Source organism: Sarcophilus harrisii, chromosome 3 (assembly GCF_902635505.1).
Source record: "Sarcophilus harrisii chromosome 3, mSarHar1.11, whole genome shotgun sequence".
NCBI classification, from domain to species: domain Eukaryota; kingdom Metazoa; phylum Chordata; class Mammalia; order Dasyuromorphia; family Dasyuridae; genus Sarcophilus; species Sarcophilus harrisii.
In genome coordinates, this window is record NC_045428.1 from 415,653,611 (window position 1) to 415,673,730 (window position 20,120).

The 20,120-nt window shown below is 34.0% G+C and overlaps 1 protein-coding gene across 2 annotated transcripts in view; it reads left to right on the top strand.

Annotated features, from left to right (window-relative positions):
- The window catches only part of PLA2R1 (phospholipase A2 receptor 1), a 151,723-nt gene that overhangs the window by 71,285 nt on the left and 60,318 nt on the right, over window positions 1-20,120 (top strand). For both annotated transcript variants that reach the window (XM_023499238.2, XM_031960589.1), the window contains exons 9-10: window positions 9,595-9,693; window positions 16,521-16,633. In XM_023499238.2, the coding sequence (XP_023355006.1) occupies window positions 9,595-9,693; window positions 16,521-16,633 (212 nt within the window). The remainder of the gene's footprint in view (window positions 1-9,594; window positions 9,694-16,520; window positions 16,634-20,120) is intronic.

Below are 20,120 nucleotides of genomic sequence, written 5' to 3' on the forward strand. Positions count from 1 at the left end.
AAAGTCATATCTCAAATAGATAAAGAATTTTATAAAACTTACTAGAATATGAGTCATTCCCCACTTGATAAATCGTTAAAGGATATGAACAAGTAGTTTTTAGATAATGAAATCAAAACAATTTATAGTCATATAAAAATGCTCTAAATCATTATTGACTAGAGAAATGCAACTTAAAACAACATTGAGTTATCATTTTGCAACTATTAGATTGCCTAAAATGATTGAAGGAGAAAGTGACAAAAATTGGAGGGCATGTTTAGACACTAATTCAATGCAATTGTGAACTTATCCATCCATTTTGAAGAGAAATTTGGAATTATACCCAAAGGGTTATTGATCTGCCCATACTCTTTGGTCTAATGATAGCTTTTTCTAGAGCAGGAAGGTGGTAGAAGAAGAGAAGGAAAAATGAAAAAAATAGACTGTTACATGATAACTTTATTAAATATTTTTAAAAATACTAAGTTGTACCTAATAGACATGCAGTTTCATGTGCAATCATCTTTTTAAAATTATTCTGTATTATGGAAATACTTGTTTTATTCCATAGATTAAAAATGAAGCAACATTTTTAAAAAGCAGGCTACATGTATTACTCCCATGGAATTTCATAAGAAATCCTGCCTCTGACCCCAAATGACTATTTCTCTATTCAGAAGTTTTTTTTTCATATTACAAGAAGTCTCAAAAATATCTAGGTTGACAGAAATTCAATTTGTTTTCTCACCCTGCTTACAGGACAAGCCTATACCTTTCTCTAAATCAGAGTTGTAGTGATATTTTCAGGCACTTGGTGTGAGTTTATATGTTTATGATAATCCTGATCTTTTACTTGATTGTCAGGGAAACTCAAATGATATCTTGATAGCTTTTTATGATCAGAATCATGGAGAGAAAATATTACTTTGACAACAGCATATTAGAAAGAGTGAGATCTGAGAATGTGATTTTTAGAGATTATTTAGTCTAACCAGAACCTGAAGTTCACAGAGTTTAAGTGACTGACCTTGGTCATACTCTAAGAGACATTAAAGTAGGATATCTGATGATGAAAAGATATTAGTAAGAATATATATTTATAGGAGATGTACAAATGAAACCCATATCACTAGTAACAAAGATCATTCTATTAGAAGAATTTTTAATCTATTTGGGTCATAGATGTTTTTGATGAAAAGATCTGGTAAGACCTATAGATCATATTCTTAAATGCATAAAACACATAAAATTACAAAGGAAGTCAATCATTGAAATATAGTTGTAAAGTATTCTTTTCAGAAATAAGCTTTTAGTGCCCAGATAAATAACCTCTTTATTGTAGGATCATCAATGTGAGAGACTACAGAAGCACTCTAGTACAACTCCCTCTTTACAAAAGAGGAATAGAGTCCCAGGAACATTAAGAGATTTGTACAATTCACATAATGTCAGAGATGAAATTTGAACTTAGGTCCTCTGACTCCAATCAAATGGTCTTATGGAGAAAAATAAAAGTGTTAGGATTTAATATAGGTGGGAAAGAGAGAACAAGGTGTATAAAATGAGCATGAATTATCTTTGAGGTAGTTGTGGTATGGGAATGGATGAAAATTCCCAAGATGTAAGTGGAAGAACAATACTAGGAAAAGATTTCTATTGGATATGTTGACACTATGTGCTATCATCTCACCTCTTTGTGTATCCTAAGACCTCTTGTTGGGTACATAGTAGGTGCTCAAGAAATATTTATTTTATACCTTGGAAGAATGAAAAGAGACCTTAAAAAGAAAAGATGGTAAAATCAATAAGAAAGAAGAAATAAAACATAGTTTTTGAAATTCTAGGGAACAATATTAAGGTGATAACTTTCTGTTATGTGCTAAGAGGAAATTGTTTTATATTGAGTAGAGTATTAAAAATGAACAAGCCATTTATGACTTAACCATAATTCATTGGTGTTTTTTATCGATGAGAGATGCTATCTCTAGTTGTTTGCTTTCTGACCTTCTTCCCAGATATTGTGGTAGTTCAGTGGAATGTCACAAGATTGCAGATGTAGACCTTAAAGCTCATCTAGTCCAATCTATAACCTCTTGAAAAAAATAAAATGGAAGCCATGAATGTATACAAATATTCAGAAGAATCCTGGCTTCCAGAGGACTAATGACATCACAGGTGACTTATGCTTGAATTGTATTTAAGTGAGTCAGAGTTGCAGAGTAATCAGCCTCATTTTCTTTTCCTGAGTCATCAGTGAATGATCATGATATTTTCCATGTCTGAATAAATTCAAAGTATTCCTGGCTTCAGCCTACCTACCAAAATGTTTTTACTGGGGTGTGGCCATTGTACATGCTATTTTTTTTTTTTGGAGTCACTGGTAAGAGTTAGGTGACAAGTGAACATCAAAGGTGGATGAGCAATCCTGAAAAGGGCTAAGCAAGCCATCTTTCCAGAGGTGCTAGTCTTCCCTGTATCCCATATAGATATGGATATATATTTTTGTATATGTATATGTATGTATATATAATTATATTGATATACTGGGGGAAGAGAGCAATCATGTGGCAACTACTATAGATCATAGATTTAGAGCTTCAAGAAATTTTAGAGGTCATTTGATACAACCCTTTAATTTACAGACGAGAGAACTGAAGCCCCAAGAAACTGTGACTTATTTCAAGTTGTGCATAAAACATTTACTCCCTTTAAAGGATACCATTTAATTGAACATTAGAGGAGCTAGAGCAGCAGCTTAGGGTTCTATTTGTGGATGAGCCACAAGATGATGGTTTGAGCTGAAACTTGCCAGCTCCCTCAAGTATGTATGAATGAGAACAAAGTCTCCAAATTTGAGTTGCTAGCTCACTTACTTCATGCGTGGCTGAGCAGTCCTGGCCGTCCAAGTCTTCCCAACCTTATGTACCTCCTAGGGTTTCTGGTTCCTATAAAGGGGTATAAATGTTCCAGTAATAATTTGTAACTTTCTTAACTTGTAGCTCCCATCCTCTAGATGTCAATCCCTTTTCCCTCGTCTGTGTGGCTCCACAGAGAATTCATTCAATCAACATTTAAACTAAACTTCATTGTCTATAAATGGAAACAAACTTAATAAAGTATAATAAAGTTATGTCCAAACATTGGGATTAGCCCCAACTGAATTTTTGCCCATCCTCTTCTATGTTCATCATCATTCTCCTTGCAGAACAAGAGAAGGATGACACATTTAAAGACCTTTATAGGGGTGCACTCTCAAAAGTTCTTTCTTCCTTCATTCCCCATCCTAATATCAAAGTCAAAGAGGAGAAAAAGTAAATTATTTAACCAAGCTAGAGTTTCCTTGTCCTCATACATGACTGATGGTAAACACAATCTACCTTCTGGACAAAAAGAAAAAGCAAAATCTATTATCTATAACAATTCAGCTATGGATTCTGGGGAAAATCCCCTAGGTAATCCTAGTGAAAAGTTTTCTTCTCCATATCTCTCTTGTGTGTACTTAATACCCATGAAGCCAAATCAGGTGCAGGGTTTCCATGGGCTGGCCTTGCTTGCCCTCCTCATTCCAATGGTCACCCACATGTCAAATAACAACTTAAAGAGGGATTTCCTAGCCATTTTTCAGGTACTATTTACTCCTCACAACAATACTGTGAGATAAGTACTATTATTCCCATTTTATAGATGAGGAAACACAGTCTGAGAAATTAAGTGACTTGCTCAGAGTCACATAGTTGGAGAGTGGTGAAAGGACAATTTAAACTCAAATCTACTTGACTCCAAAGCTAGAATCATATACACTATGCCACTGGGATTAATATTCTGAAAATTTATCATAGTATGGAGGTGCTCCAGGTTCCCAAAGGTTATGTCCGCATAATGTTGGTAATTATTAACAATCTGGAAAAAGCATCAAGTTATAGCTGAGTGACATGTCGTATATCTATTGTTCATTGAGAGAGGAGAGGAGCTTTGCTTAGTTCAAAAAGACTCATCTCTGAGTATTGTCTCAGAGTAATGAATTTTGCACCTTCAAACTCCCTCAGGGACTGTTTTATAATTAAAGGAGTAGAAGGGTTGCCATCTGTGTTGATGAAAGGAATACCTACACTGATGAAATATCAAACTCTTGAAATTATGTAATATGGAACAAGCTTATTAGAAAAGATCATCAAAGGGTACTATGTGAGAACAAAGAGAAAGGTTATTACCAACAAAGAAGAAATCCAGATTTAGGTTTCTGAATGGGCAGTAGTCCAAAATGATTGGACATGGCCATGCAGGGGATACATCTGTTGCTACAATGGTCACTTACAGTCATTAAGATTAGACACTTCATGCTTTTGATTTAGTTTAATTTGGTGCTATTAAGTTAAGAGATTGCTTGTAGCTTTAAATGAAACTTCTAACTTAGGGGTCTTAATTTTCTGTGTCATGAATTCCTCCAGCAGTCTGGTGAAGCCTTTGAACCTTCCTCAGAATAATGTTTTCAAATGCATAAAATAACTACAAAGGATTATAAAGGAAACAAAAATGCAGTTGGCATGGGTGAGAGGGTGTGCTCTGAAATCCATATGGTAGATGGCATCCAGGTTAAGAATAATTTTCTGAGGCTTTATCACAAAAGAACAAATATGAAAGGATAGATAGTGTGGTGAAGTGGAAAAGATTTGAAAACTAAAGTTCTAGTCTCATGTTTGATAATTGTATTAGTTATTATTATTTGACTTTGTAAAAATCTTCTGAGGTGTACAGTCCAAGCATTAGAAATTGGAACTAGAACTGTGATTTCATTGGAAAAGGTTAAGTCTCATATGAGGAAATTCCCTCTACCAGTTCAGAATGATACCTTCTCTACAAGTTAAAGCTTCTGAGTCTTGTGAGAAATGATTTATCTAGTCACCCAGCCACTATATGTCAGGCATGGGAATTGAATCCAATTCTACCTGACTCTGAGGTCAGCTCTCTACCACACTATGTCTCTTCTCTCTATACCTCTACCCACTATACCTCTTCTGTCTAAATATTATTGCCTATATTTTTGTCTTCATATACAGGGCTCTTTTCCATTACACTGTCTCTCTGTTCACATTTGAACTTTTGTGAAATAAAATTATGAAATCCTATCTTCTACAGAAAGAAGCCTTTATTAACACTTCATAATTATAGTGCTTTCCCTCTGTTAATTATTTCCTATTTATCCTATATATAATTTATTTGTATATATTTGTTTGTCATCTCCCGATTAAATTATGAATTCCTCAAAGTCCCCTGTCTTCTCTTTCTTTGAATCACCAGTGTTAGGTACAGTGCCCAGCACATAGTAGATGCTTAATGTTTATTGACTGTTTATACATGATGGTTCTTCAAATACTTGAAGACAATAATGATTATCATATTTCTTATTTGTACAGCACTTAACCATTTACAAAACACTTCTATGTATATTCTCTCAATTAAGGCAGCACAGTGGAGAGAGTACTAGACTTTCAGACAAGAAAGTGAATTCAAATATCACCTCAGGCATTTAGATGCTGTGGGATCTTGATAAAGTCACTAAAACTCTGTATACTTCAGTTTCCTGATCTGTAAAATGATGCTATTGATATCATGAAACAATGAAGATACACAGACAAAACTGAAACAGTCCCTTCCCTTAAGGAGCTTTTGTTATTTTTTAAAAGGTTTTAATATATTTTTATTTTTCCCACTTACCTGTGAAACAAATTTTTTACATTTGTTTTTAAAATTTTGCATTCCAGATTCTCCCCTTTTTTTCCTCCTCCTCATTGAGAAGGCTCATGTAAAATTGTGCAAAACATTCCATAAAAGTCATGTTACAAAAGAAAATGTACATCTCCACTCCCTGCTTAAAAAAAAAAAAAACTTAAAAAAAAAAGTTTAAAAAAAGTAGGCTTCAATCAGACACAATCACTTCTTTCTCTGGGTATGGACAGCATTTGTCATCATAAGTCTTTGCAGAATAGTTTTAGATCATCTTATTGCTGAGAATAGCAAAGTTGTCACAACTGAACATCCCACAACTTTACTATAATTATGTACATAGTACATTTCACTTTGCCTGAGCTCATAGAGGACTTTGCAGGTTTTTCTGATAGCATCAGTTGGAACTTAAAGGAGACCAAAGGGCAGAGATGAAAAGGGAAAACATTCCAAGTTTGTTGGCCAAGAGATGGAGTGTCTTGTTTGTGGAACAGCAAGAATGAAGTCACAAGATTACATGTCAGGGACATAAGAATACTGGAAAAGTAGAAGGGCTTGAGGAAAATCATCTTAGCAGCTGAGTGGAAGATGGGTTGGAGTGGTGAGAGAGGCAAGCAGATCCACTGACAGGCTATTTATTGCATGCAATAGTCCTGGTGATGAGAGCCTGCATCAAAATGGTAGATGTGTCAGAGGAAAGAATGGAGAGAATATGAGAGATGTTGCAAAGGTAAAATAGACCTTGGCAATGGATTGGATATGGGGATTAGAAATAGTGAGTAATTAATAGTGAGAGACTAGAGGAAGGTGTTGCCTTCTACACTACAAGGAAAGGTTTTAAGGGGAAGGAAGGCAAGCAGATAAGCAGCTCAATGGCTTGAGCCTGGGACTTGGAAACAGGAAGACTCATTTTCATGAGTTCAAATCCAGCATCAGACACACTCTGTGTGACTCTGGGTACGTCACTCTAGCTTATCTGTAAAATGAGCTGGAGAAAGAAATAGCAAAACATTTCAGTATCTTTGCAAAGAAGACCCCCCCAAGAAGAATCAGACACAAGCAAAATGACTGAACAACAACAATAAGGGGAAGGAGTTTTGGGAAAAAAAGATAATGAGCTCTGTTTTGAACATATCTACTGGACATCTTACATGTGTAAGAATTAACTGTGTCCTTAGTCAATAGTGGGTACAAATTGCAAAGAGGTAAATTTGATTCTTGATGAGGAAAAATTTCCTAACAGTAGCCTAGGGTATTTCAGATGGGAATTAGTTCTCCCAATACTGGAGAATTTTATCTAGATTTGCTTTAAAAGAGATTCCTGTTCAGGCAATAAACGCTGAATTTACTTCCAATTCTGAGAAACTAAAGTTTAGTCTGTGGTAGGTCATGCCACATACCCAGAATTTACATGTTTGTTTGTCAGTGATTTTTTTCATTGATGTTTGATAAATTAAAATAACTTCACTTCTCACTGACATTTATAGTCTCTATGATAGTCCTGGGATTTGCTCTGGAATCTATTTGTAGACAAGCAAACAGCAATCAGTCAATGTACAAGCATTTATTAAATTAAATACTGTATACTAGATTTGATGCTATGAGTACTTCAAAGAAAAGCAAAAGCAATCCTTGTTCTAAAGGGATTCACATTTCAATGAGATAAACAACAGGCAAAAACTTAGTTGTCTATGGTAAATATGGATACTAACATTTAGGAGGATTTGAAAAGAACAATATTTTGGCTGAGACTTCAAAGAAACCAGAAAATGAAGATAAGGGGGGAGAGAATTCTAGATATATATGAAAATATATAGAGTTGGGAAATATGATATCTTGTTTGAAGCATAGTAAGGAGCCCAGTACTAAGTAGTTTTATTTTTAAATAAGAACTATGGACAGCTAGGATAGAATACTGGCCTGGGAGTCAGGAGGACCCCAGTTCAAATCCAGAATCAGATACTAACTATATGACCCTGGCAAGTCACTTAACCCCAACTGCCTCAATAACAACAACAAAACTGGGAAAGGTACTCACAAATTCACTAGTATTATCCAATATTAGATTTTTAAGCTCCATGAGGGCAGGCTCTATTGTTTTTTATCTTTTTAGTTTCTGTCCCTACACCTAGTACTGTCCTATATTTAGTATGTCTGTTGAATTGAATTTAGTAGAGCCAATGATACTCTATCTAGGAGGAGCCAGCTCCAATGGGATGTTGGGAGACAATTGTTAAATTTTCAGCGTGAACATTTTTATATCTGAGGAAGCAAATAATACAAATCAGAGTTTGATTTATTGTTTTGTTGATTGTCTAGATTTAAGAAAGTAATGGGAAAATAATAATGCAGATTAAACTTTAAATTGTCATTTTTTATAACAGAGATCCAGTTATTAAACATTTCCCAGCATATCTATTTCATTTACTAGAGTAAAAGCTCTCTGAAAGAAAGACTTTATTATTCATTTTAATATGTCCTTCTCCTTCAGTTACTTAGCTCTGAGCCATAAACATATTGTTAAGTATTTGATGAATTCGTTTTCTACCTATATTGCTGTAATCGTGCTTACTCATGGTTCATTTTTGGCAAAATGCTAATTATGAAATGAATAAACACAATAATTGGCCTATTTCTAAGAAGTAAAATTCAGGTAGCTTTATAATTAACAGAGTACTTGGTCATCCGAGATGCCTAAATTTATGCCTGAGAAGTGGATTGGATGTCAAAAGAGGAAAGGCTACAATGGTAGACAGAGCAGCCAGTCCCCCACCTGCTGGCTGCTGCTGAAATTACAGCTCTGAGTTTCTTATGGTTTTGACTGATGGACATTCCAATGCCTAGGACACAACTTCATCATCCTCTGGGGAAAATATCCCAAACTCAATTTGTTTAGGACTAGCATTGAGTGAAAGCAAGGAACGTTTCTCCACTTTCCTAAAGTAAAGCAGCAAGCAAGGGGTCCAAAAAATGTGTGAAAAAAGTGAATTTTACAATGTATTTATCAAAATTATTGCCAAAGGTGAGATATTCTTTCTCAGTCCCTTTTATTGTATACATACACATTTGAAATTCTATAAAACTAAGTCATAACATCTAATCCTTACAAGTTTAATCAAAAGTTGAGAATCTTAAACTATTTTGGCATTTGCATCCAATGTAGTGGAAATTATACCGACAAATAACTGTAAAGAGTATTATAAAATAATACTCATCATAAAGAATATGAAATCCCATTATAAAATATTTTTCTCAGGAATTGTACTTTAGTTCTAATTAAATCATGTAAAAAGAAAGCACTCAGCAAGCCCATAGTTTTTTAATCATGTGGGGAAAGAAAATAGACAAAGAGAGTATGATTCCTTTAAGTCAATTTAAGGCATCAGCAATACACTGGGCTAATCCCTTAGGATACAGATATCTAGAAGTGTTGCATATCCCACGCCCATCCACCAAATTACTAGTAAGACCACCCAAATACAAGATATCTCCTTACTTTCTAAATTGGAATTATTTTTTTTCAAAAAGGAAATGTGTATATTATTAGATTAATGTTTTATAATAAAGAATTATATGCAGAAAAGTGCATTTTCAGCAATCTCTAGCAAAAGACTATAGTGTTTGGTGACCATTGAAACTCAATCCTCTATTCCCCATAGGTTCAGTGAACTAATGTTAACATTTTTGACTTTTGTGTCATTTCTAGGAATGTTACTTCTATGAAAATCAAAAGTTGACCATATATGTGCTACTTGTCAAGGAAAAGTTATAAGGAAAGTTCTTTACAAACCGTAAAGCCTATGTAAATAAGATAAGATTAGAGTTGGAAGGGAGTTTTATAACTATAAAAGTTTTAAGCAATACATTTTGCATTTTTATTTTCTCTAGGAGGGTTGGTGGAAAGTTAAAAACTGTGAAGAAAAAATTTCATTTATTTGTAAAAAAACAGGACATGTCCTTTCTGAAATTAAATCATACTGTCATGAGGTAAGTCTGCTTAATATTATAAATTATGCATAAGGATCTTTTGACATAGTCATTTGAAATTATTATCCTTTTTTATAAGAGGAACTAATTATATGAGAGTGTGATTCTTAAAAAACAATACAAATGAATCAGAAAATCATGAAAGATTTACAACTTTTTAAAGGCTGACTTTATGGATCATTGCCTTGTTGACACTTGTGACCTAAATTTCCGTTTCTTTCTAGATCAGAAGTTTAAATGATTTTCTTCTCCCATCTGTGCAAATAATGAGTGTTACATGATGCTTCATCTCACACATGGTTTTCATAGTTCAAGTGCGATGGCAGAGGGAAAAGGAGGCATTCCTTTGATCGGGGGGGGGGGGGGTCCACATACCTACACTCTTATATTCCTTTGACTTATAGAAAACACAAATAGGGTAAGGGGACTATTAATCAACATGTTTGGGAGGAACAAAGCAATCAAAGAGTAGAATTTTTTTAAACATTTATTTAAAAAAAATTTACCAGCTAAAGATAAATGGAAGACAAAATTTACATGATTTTAAAAATGAAAATAAGATAGAAAAATTATAGCTACTACAATAATTGAAGGATATTTTTTATCCTGAATTAAAGCTACCAGGGACAATAGACATAGTATGATGGCTACTGAGAGTGGGGCCTTGGAATCAGGAAGATGTGACTTCAAGTCTGGCCTCAAATGAATGCTAGGCTATGACCAAGAGCAGTAAGTCATATAATCTCTTAGTGTCCAGAAAACTTTCTAAGTCTCTAAAGTATAGATAAGCTATCAATTGGCATTAGCAATTGGAGAATGAAGAAGAGGAATTTCCTCATCGAGTATATAGATGAAATTAATTTTTCTCCTATAGCACTTTGGCGGCTTTAAATGACATATAATTGCTGCCACATTTTCATCATTAGTGAAAAGCATTTACTGATCACCTACTTATGAGGTATCATGCAAAGGATACTATAAGATCAGAATAACTTGTCTCTTCACTGATTCTGGATAAAAATGACTGATGCATAACAAATAAGCTTTCAACATCTTTATTTCGTTTTCTTTTTCCGTTTCTCAAATTGTCTCAGCTCTTAGATTTTGGTTTTATTTGATCAAAGAATGGATAGATGGATAGATAGACAGGTAGATAGATCATTGATATAGATATGTGTATACAAGTATATATGCATACACATATATAAATATATGTGGATAAAACCAGATATGTGATTTCATTATCATGTGATGATGAAATAAATTTAATTAGCTACAAAATTAAATTCCCAGTGAGAAGAAATTCCCCTACTAGTAAAGTCAGTACCTTCTCTTTAATATATGCTTAGAGAACATTGTAATCAGTGTTATTAGTATTAATAATAATAACTGGAATTTATAGAATACTTTAAGTTTTGAAAAACACTTTAGAAATATCACTTCAATTAATCTTTACAATAACTCTAGTAGGTAGGTACTATTACCTCCAGTTTACAGATAAGGAAATGGAGGCAGACAGAGGCCTTAATCAGGGTCAAGTTGACTAGCCAGGAAGTATATGAGGTTGAATTTGAACTCAAGCCTTCCTTACTGAAGGACTAACACTATCTATCTGTCTATACATATATATATTCACATACATACATAGTTATATATGTAATTATATGTATATATGTGTTTGTATAGTTACACATGTAGTTTTACATATACATACAAATATATATATTTTATATATGAAAAAATAGATGAAGAAACAAGTATGAATGTGATATATGTATATATGTGTGTGTGTATGTGTGTATATATATATATATATACACACATATGTATACATACATATATGTGTGTATATATATATATATATGTATATACCTAGAGCTAACAAATCAGATTTCAAAAATCAGGTTTTGGAATCTATGGATATAGATTTCTTTACTTACATTAATATGGTCAAGTACAGGTTTTCTTCCATTTGGCCCATTTTTCTCCTTCCACTAAATCTACCTGTAACTGTTTAAGTCATGATGCTACTGCAGTGAAGTTCAAGGGCTGGACACATCTTTAAAACATTTTGTTTCTCTTTGTTCCATGGCTACAGATTAAATGCTCAAACCTGCTCAACCATTTTCCAAATGCATATCATTTGTTCAAATGCATATCACTCAGAGGGGGAAGGCAAGGTCATAGAAACTTAAAATAAATTCTCCTAAAGTTTCTATAGATTTATGGTGTCTCCCAAAGATAAAAAGAAGGCTTATAATTTTTGTTTTGGAACTGTTTGTGCCATTTTAAAAAAACAATAATAGCTTTTTATTTTCAAACTACATGCAAAGATAGTTTCTCTTTGTAAAACCTTATGTTCCAAATTTTTCTCCCTTTTCCCTCCCTCCCCCTTCCCCTAAACAGCAAGTAATCCAATATAAGTTCTGCAGTTCTTCTAAAATTTTCCATATTTATTATGCTGTACAGAAAAATCAAATCAAAAGGTGAAAAATGAGAAAGAAAAAAAAAAAACAACGATTACAAAAAGAAAAAAGGTGGAAATATTATATTGTACTTCACATTCAGTCCCTGTAGTCTTTCTCTGGATGCAGATGGGTCTCTCCGTCACAAATCTATTGGAATTACCCTGAATCACCCCACTATTGAAAAAATTCAAGTCCATCACAGTTGATCATCATATAATCTTGTTGCTGTATACAAAGTTCTTTTGGTTCTACTCACTTCATTTAGCATCAGTTCATGTAAGTCTTTCCAAGCCTTTCTGAAATCAGCCTGCTGATCATTACTTATAGAACAATCATATTCTATTACATTCATATATTATAACTTATTCAGCCATTCCCTGTTTCCAGCTCCTTAACACACTACAAAAAGGGCTGCTATAAACATTTTTGCACATGTGGATCCTTTCCCCTTTTTAATGATCTTTTTGGGATCCAGGTTCAGTAGAGATACTACTAGATCAAAGGGTATGCATAGTTTGATAGCCCTTTGGGCATAGTTCCAAATTGTTCTCCAAAATGGTTGGGTCATTTCATAACTCCATCAATATATGCCATTATTTTAAGAGAGATCATAGATTTAGAACTAGAAAGGGCCAGCTTCACTAGCCAGCTTTCCAACACCCTTATTTTATAGGGGATAAACAAAGGTCTAAAGAGATGCTTAAGTAACTTCCTCAAAGTCATACAAGAGGTAATTAATGAACAGAATTGGAACCTCTGGTCATTTTGATACACCATTGTAACCTCCTTTAAAAATTCACACATGGAGAGCTTTACTTAGATTCCAGTAAAATCTGCCTTTTCTCCTCTCATACATAAATATACATACACATATGCATGCATATACGTGTATATTTGAAGTCAGAATTCTTGAGATATATGACATTTTAAAAAGTTCAAAAGACATAGTTTCTGGGCAATTTAATCATTTTATTAACAAGACCATCAAGTTATTAATAAAAGGATAGTCATTTGGCCAAAGACAATCATTGGTTAAAGATTCACAATTTATAATATCCTTTAAAACAGTAGGTGGTTCCTCAAACAGCAATCAAATATAACTGGATAACCTAACTGGGGATGAGTCGAGTATCTCTTGGGTATGGAAAGTATCTCTATCTAGATTACTCACAGTTTAGGTTATCAAATCAAAGAATATATAACCTCCCTAAGCTTAAGCAGAATGCAATAGCTTTCACCAGGGGAGATCTTGAACAAGAATGTGAATCCAGTCTTCTCAGCAAATGTCTTTAAGAACCAAACTTAAATTTAGGACTTTGTAAGAAATAGGGAGCTCCAAATCTCCCCAAGACATCAATTATTAATACTCATTTCTCATAGCTATGGATTATTTTTTAGTTGTTTTGAAATGACTATCATTTCAGTCACACCCAGCTCTTTGTGACCACATTTGGGGTTTTCTTGGCAAAGATACCAGAATGGTTTGCCATTTCCTTCTCCAGGTCACTTTAGTCATGAAAAAAACTGAGGCAAACAGGTTAAGTGACATGCCCCGGGTCATACAGCTAGTAAGTGTTTGAGGTCAAATTTGAACTCGTCTAACTGATTTCAGACCCAGTCTTCTACCTACTGCACCACCTAATTGCCCCAGAGCTTAGCAAGTTTAGCTCATTAGGTGGATGAGGTAACTGAATCCCAAAGAGATGAAGTAACACCATATATTTCTCGGTCAAAATCACAAATTTAAAAGCAAATGTTATATGTTTACATATGTTTATTTCTGTTTCTTTCCACTCTATACTCAATGGACTAGGAGAAAATGACAATAAGCAATGACAAATAGCTCACTAAAGAAAACACTTCAGGTGTTTAAAAACATCTGAGATGTACAGGCACATCCTAAAAATTAATATAGGTTGGACCTCCATATGAAAAAGGTTTTACATATAATATGTATACACGTGTAATTGCACTACTAGCTGGTATATACACATCTTAAGGGATTTAAATATTGCAGGATTTGAATCTTTTAGTTGATAGAATTTTTTTTTTACTCCAGATTGTTCAGAAACCAAGCATTATGTCTTTTTTTTTTCTTCTAACCCAGTTGTTTACATTCTAGTGATAACAGACAATATAGATTTCTGCCTTTTTACACTAATTATTGTTTGAGAGAATGATCTGGGTTGTTGTTTTCCCCCCCAGCTCTAGCTGTATAATACCTATATTTTGTCTGTAATTCACTTAATTGTATACAACTGTTGATTTGATTAACACTAAGCACTTCAGCCACCCATCATTGCCATAACTGAAGTAGAATTTGCATATTTGATAACTTTTCTCCCATCTTCTCTCTCCTCAGATAGCTTTGTCAATGTTTATAGATACAGTGCTTTAATGTCTTAATATATTTGTAGCACACCAACATAACTTATTTATTATGAATATAGTTTGAATATCCCATCTTCATAGCCATTTATTTGCATGTAACTTCTTTTCCATAAACTTTACTAAATCAAATCAGAAACTCAATCTGGTGATTCAGGTTAAAAAATTAATTTTTCCTCTATACCAGTGTTCGTGACATGAATGGCATGGATAATTGTTTCTACATGTTTGTTATTATTTAACAGCATTTAGTAGTCACTAAGAATACCAGCAAATATGATCAGACTGCCTTTTATTTTCCTTTAGTAAACACTGGCCCCCAGAAAATAGGTTTTCATTATTTTTATTTCTTTTCCCCTTTTATCAAATTGCCTCAGCTCTTGAATTTGTTTTTTTTTTTCATTTAGCTAAGCACTCTTATCAGTTCTCCTCATCTAAAAAAGGCTAATGAAGAGAGGATAGTTGGTCAAAAAGGTTAAATTGTCAAAATTCCTTAGCCTGTCCATTTAAACTCAAATGGGATTTTTAGCTTTTCTTTCCCACTTCATCCTGAATACTTTAAGCTTCTGTGTGTGAGGTATCTGGGACTGTGAGAGAATGGAAGGGGGATGGGGTGAGGGTGAGGGAGGAAGTCTGGAGGAGCCAGGAGCAGGAAATACAGAACTATGAAAAACAATAAGGGTGGATGGATGAGTGAGCTTTTGTAATCCATGACTCACTTAATGATAATGGTCCAAACTAAAATAGCTTATTTCTAAAGTTGGATTTTCTCTAATTTACTACAAGACAAAAAACACTTGCCAAGGATTAATACAATAAATTGCGTTATATATGACCTTATAAAAAGCAATAAGTAATGGCAGAGGACAAAGGGAAGAGGGCTTAAAGACTGGAAAGCACAGAATATTCCTTCATCCATAAGAGAATTTATTCAATTGAAGAAAATTCTCTAAATCTCAGTTGAAAAAGAGAAGATTAATGACTAAATTTCACCTACATTGGACTGTTAAAAAGGAGGATCACATTCCTGAGTTTGTGTCACATCAATTTGGGGCCATTAATTTTGATTGGGGGAGGGGCAAAGTTAATCTTTTTTCTATCAAAAAGATAGTTATTTTAGCTCTTTCATCAGCTTTTTTGCTTTCAGTAAACAGCCCAGAAATAAGATCACTATTGGTTTTAGTCCCTGTGCTGCCATTAACTAGTTTGGCAAATTTTCTCAACTATCTGGGCTTTAGTTTCTTCACCTGTAATAGGGGAACAATCCTTTCCAATCTCACATATTTATTGTGTGTGTGTGTGGGGGGGGGGGGAATAACAAGAGATCAAAAGAGGATAGTGAAAAATAAAGATCCCTGTTATAGAAATATTTGCCCTTTCTTCTATAACTTTACATGTATAGTTGAAGTTCTCGGTGGAAAGCACTTGTAGACTATTATTTAGTCTGAAGAAAAGATGTAAAAAGACATTATTCCAGTGTTTGGGCAGAGATGGGGGGAACATAGAGGAGGTATGGGTGAAATAAATGGATATTATTACTCATTCCTAAAATTATGTGGAAATACAAAGATTCTGATAGGGCTGCCATGCTCTCTACCTTTCCAAGATAGGAAACAAGCAAACAAAAGCAATCCAAGGATCATGTTTTACCTGATTTCCAATTTTTTTTTTGATGTTTTATTTATTACTAGGGGTTTGGGGAATATGAAGGGACGGAGGGAGTTTCTCCATTTTCATTTGCTTTAGGCAAGTTTCAAGATAGTGCCTCAGATAACTACAATGTTAATGTAAGACTAAACGTTATTAGATTGTTTTGGATATGTACATAAAAACTGGGAGACAAATTCCAAACGGGTCTGTGGATATAGAAAAGGAAGTCATAAGAGGTCATGAATGAGCTGAATTCAGGAGGGATCATGCTTAATAAACAAGTCTGTGTTGTTTCCCTGATTTTATATTTCCTTTTTTAAGGGATGGGAAAGACATGGTGGATTTTGTTACAAAATTGACACAATCCGTCGAAGTTTTGAACATGCGTCCAGTGGCTATTACTGTCCTCCTTCACTTGTAACAGTTACCAACAGGTAGAATAATACTTTTTTTTTTTTTAAACAGAAACATAACTGAGACACCAAGCAAAAGAGAAAGACAGAGTGGGAGGGGAGGGAGAGGAGAGAGGAGGCTTTGCTACCAAAAAAGATCAGCTCCAGCTGTTCCAGCTGCTCAAGCTGCTTTATGATCCACTCTTCATGAAAAACAAATGCTTGTTTTGTACCACAGTATCAATTTCTTTGGTTGAGATTAGCTGAAATCATAAAAAAAACTATTCCCAAATTGACTTTATAGTAGCAAATGCTAATGCAAATATTTAAATATTTCAGTCTCTTAACATTCCATAAAGATTTATTAGATATTTTACAGAGTCTTAATATTATTCTTTCCAACCTTGATAATAAATTCAGCTGAATTTTGGATTTCATCACTTAATTACTTATTTATGTAAAACAAATACGTAATTTTAAAATTATTCTCCATTAAGTATAATACTTTCCTTGATTCTAATTACATTTTTAAAAAAAATTGTTGGAATAGCAAAAAGAAATAATGACTAATGTGTTCAAATGCCTCACAATCACCTTTTAAGTGTCTACTATAACTTCTAGTCTTTCCTTGGAAATATAGAAAGGAGGAAAGGGTACCTTTTATGCTTCCTGTGCAACTCCTAAAAATTAGAAAATCTTAACATGTGACAAATAGTATTTAGAGCATAGCTGTAGACATGGTTATCCCTTTCATAAATGCTAAGGGGAGCCCTTTTTAAGGTAAAAGGGTAGACCTGAAAGACTGAACACTAAAAGCTTTGATAGGGAGGAAGACTAGAATGGGGCCAATGCAAAATCATGGCACTATTCCAACCTTTGACATAAAACTTTAGTTCAAATTTGACCTCAGCATTTATTAGCTGTATAAACCTGGGCAAGTCACCTGATCTCTATGTGCCTCCGTTTCCTCATCTTGTAAATGTGGATAATAATAACATCTGCTTAGGGCTGTTGTGAGATCACATTTTTAAGGCATTTTGTAAACCCTAAAAATCCATAAAAAAATAAATGCTAGTTGTTATTACAATTACTGTTTGTAGCCCAGGGCAACTTGTCCAAGACCATACAAGCACTATATTATATATTAAATGCATAGTGCCTAGATGATATATTATCAAAAGCAATCTGGTAGAGCTGAAAGACTTCACTCTCTAAAAACCACTTAGGACCAACATGAAGATGTCATAAAATGTCAGGAGAGGAATAGGGATAGACTTGTTATTTCTTTGATTTAAAGAATTCCTGTAAGAGAAAACTCCCTCTGTCTGCTAATATTAGCATCTTCCTTAGAGAATTGCTTAGGTAAGCTAGAGTGGAAAGAATGTCAGGCCTAAAGTTAGTTACACTCACCTTCCTGAGTTCAAATCTGGCTTCAGATACTTCTGGGGTATATGACCCTGACCAGGTTACTTAATGCTGTTTCCTTCAATTTCCTCATTTGTAAAATGAGCTAGAGAAGAAAATGGCAAACTATCCCAGTATCTTTGCCAAGAAAACCCCAAATGAGGTCATAAAAAGTCAGACACAACTGAAAAAGAACTGAAAAGTTAAAGTATTGAGAGGTTAAGAGATAGAGCTACATAGCCTATATATGTCAGTAAGTATGAACCCTGGTCTTCCTGGCCTCTGAGGATCTCTTTCAAAACACTACACCAAGCTGCCTCTCAAAGTGTCAGAATGATTTTAGTATGTTGATTTCTTCAAAATTTTTAAAGCAAGTTGTAATTTAATTTAATTTGTGATGTTAAGTGGACCAAAATTTCTTAGTTTTGTGCTCAATTTTCTTGAGAGTTTGTTTTTTAAGGAACATTCAGCTCTAGGCAAAATTTTGATTATTTAGTCTAGGCCTTTCAAATTACAGGTGAGGAAATTGGGATTCAGTGAAGTCAACTTGCTGAAGATCATGCAGTTAATCTATGGCAGTGGCAGATTTAGAACCCACATTCTCCTGATTCCTAGTGTATTTTCCTTCTATTACACCTGGCTAATTCTAGATCTAAAATAAGATCACAGAAGCAGCAAAATTGAAATACCACTAGGTTTTCAAGTCTTACATTTTTAACAGCAACTTTTTATTGAGGAAAGCAATGAAGAAAATGAAGGTTCCATTCATTGGTTCTGCAGACCTAGACAATCCCCTCTGTGACTTTGAGCAAATTAATCTGGGCCTCAGTTTCTTCCTCTGTAAAATGATGAGTTTTATGTAAATTCCCTGTAAGGTTTCTTTTGACACTGAAATTCTGTGATCTGAGGAGTTATCCACTAGTGCTTTTGACAATCACTTTTCCCTATTACAGATTTCCTGTTTGAGGTAGAGTCATTCCCGTCACTCACTAGCATACCCTGGCTCAGTTACTAATGGATTTTCCACCCTTCTGCACAAGTGAGTGGCAGGTTGGATGGGCACAATTAGAACCACCTGCTCCAAATTACTTAGTTCTTTTGTTATCTGGACAACTCTTAGTCCTGGCTTTTTTCCCCGTTAACCCTTTGTTCAAGACAAGAAGAAAAGGAAGATGTAGTCCTAATCCCGAGTAACAGAATTACTACCTTTTACAAAGTGGTGACAGACTTCTTTTAGGCTTTGATGCTCTGTTTATACAAAGGTCACAAAGGCAGGAGTACTATGTGAGCTCTAAAGTTGCCATTGCTGATTATCACATTGTATGTACAATTACATATTGAATCAGTGTGCCATGAAATACTGGGTAACCAAAAATCCACAACGTGATTCTTTTTTTACATCTTAGCAACAAATAGAAATGATCTTGTAATACTTCAATTAATCTTAATTTTATATTTGATTTCTTTGTCCAGTCATTTTTTTCTACTCCACACACACATTTTAGGATATTTCCTCTAATATCATACTTCTAAAATCATATCAAATATAACAGCCATAACTTCATAGTTCCACTGGATTCAGAGGTCAATAGCCAGTAAGCATGAATTGAATTCTAAGCATTTGTGCTAAGTTTGGGAATACAGATATTTAATTCAATTTCATTGAAAAAATACTTATTAAATGTCTATTATCTACAAAGCAATGTGTTCAGTTCTGGGGATATAAAAGTAAAAAGTGCAATAGCCCTTCCCTTGAACAACTAACATTTTACAAGAGAGAATAAAACATGTATAAGAATGGATGAATAAACAGATTATAGATAATAAATAGATAGCTAAATAAGTGTTATATTTATATAGTGCTTTAAAGGTTGCAAACATTTTACAACTATTTCTTATTTTATCCACTAAACAACCTTGGGTTAGATGCTGTTACTCACATTTTACACATGAAGAAACTGAGTAACAGAAATGTTATGTGACTTTCCTAGGGTTATAAAGCTAATAAGTGCCTGAGGACAGATTTGAATTCAGTTCTTTCTGATTCCAAGTCCAGGGTTCTCTGTACTTCAGCATCAAGCACTAATAACTGGGATTATCAGAAAGAGCTTTATGAAATATAACA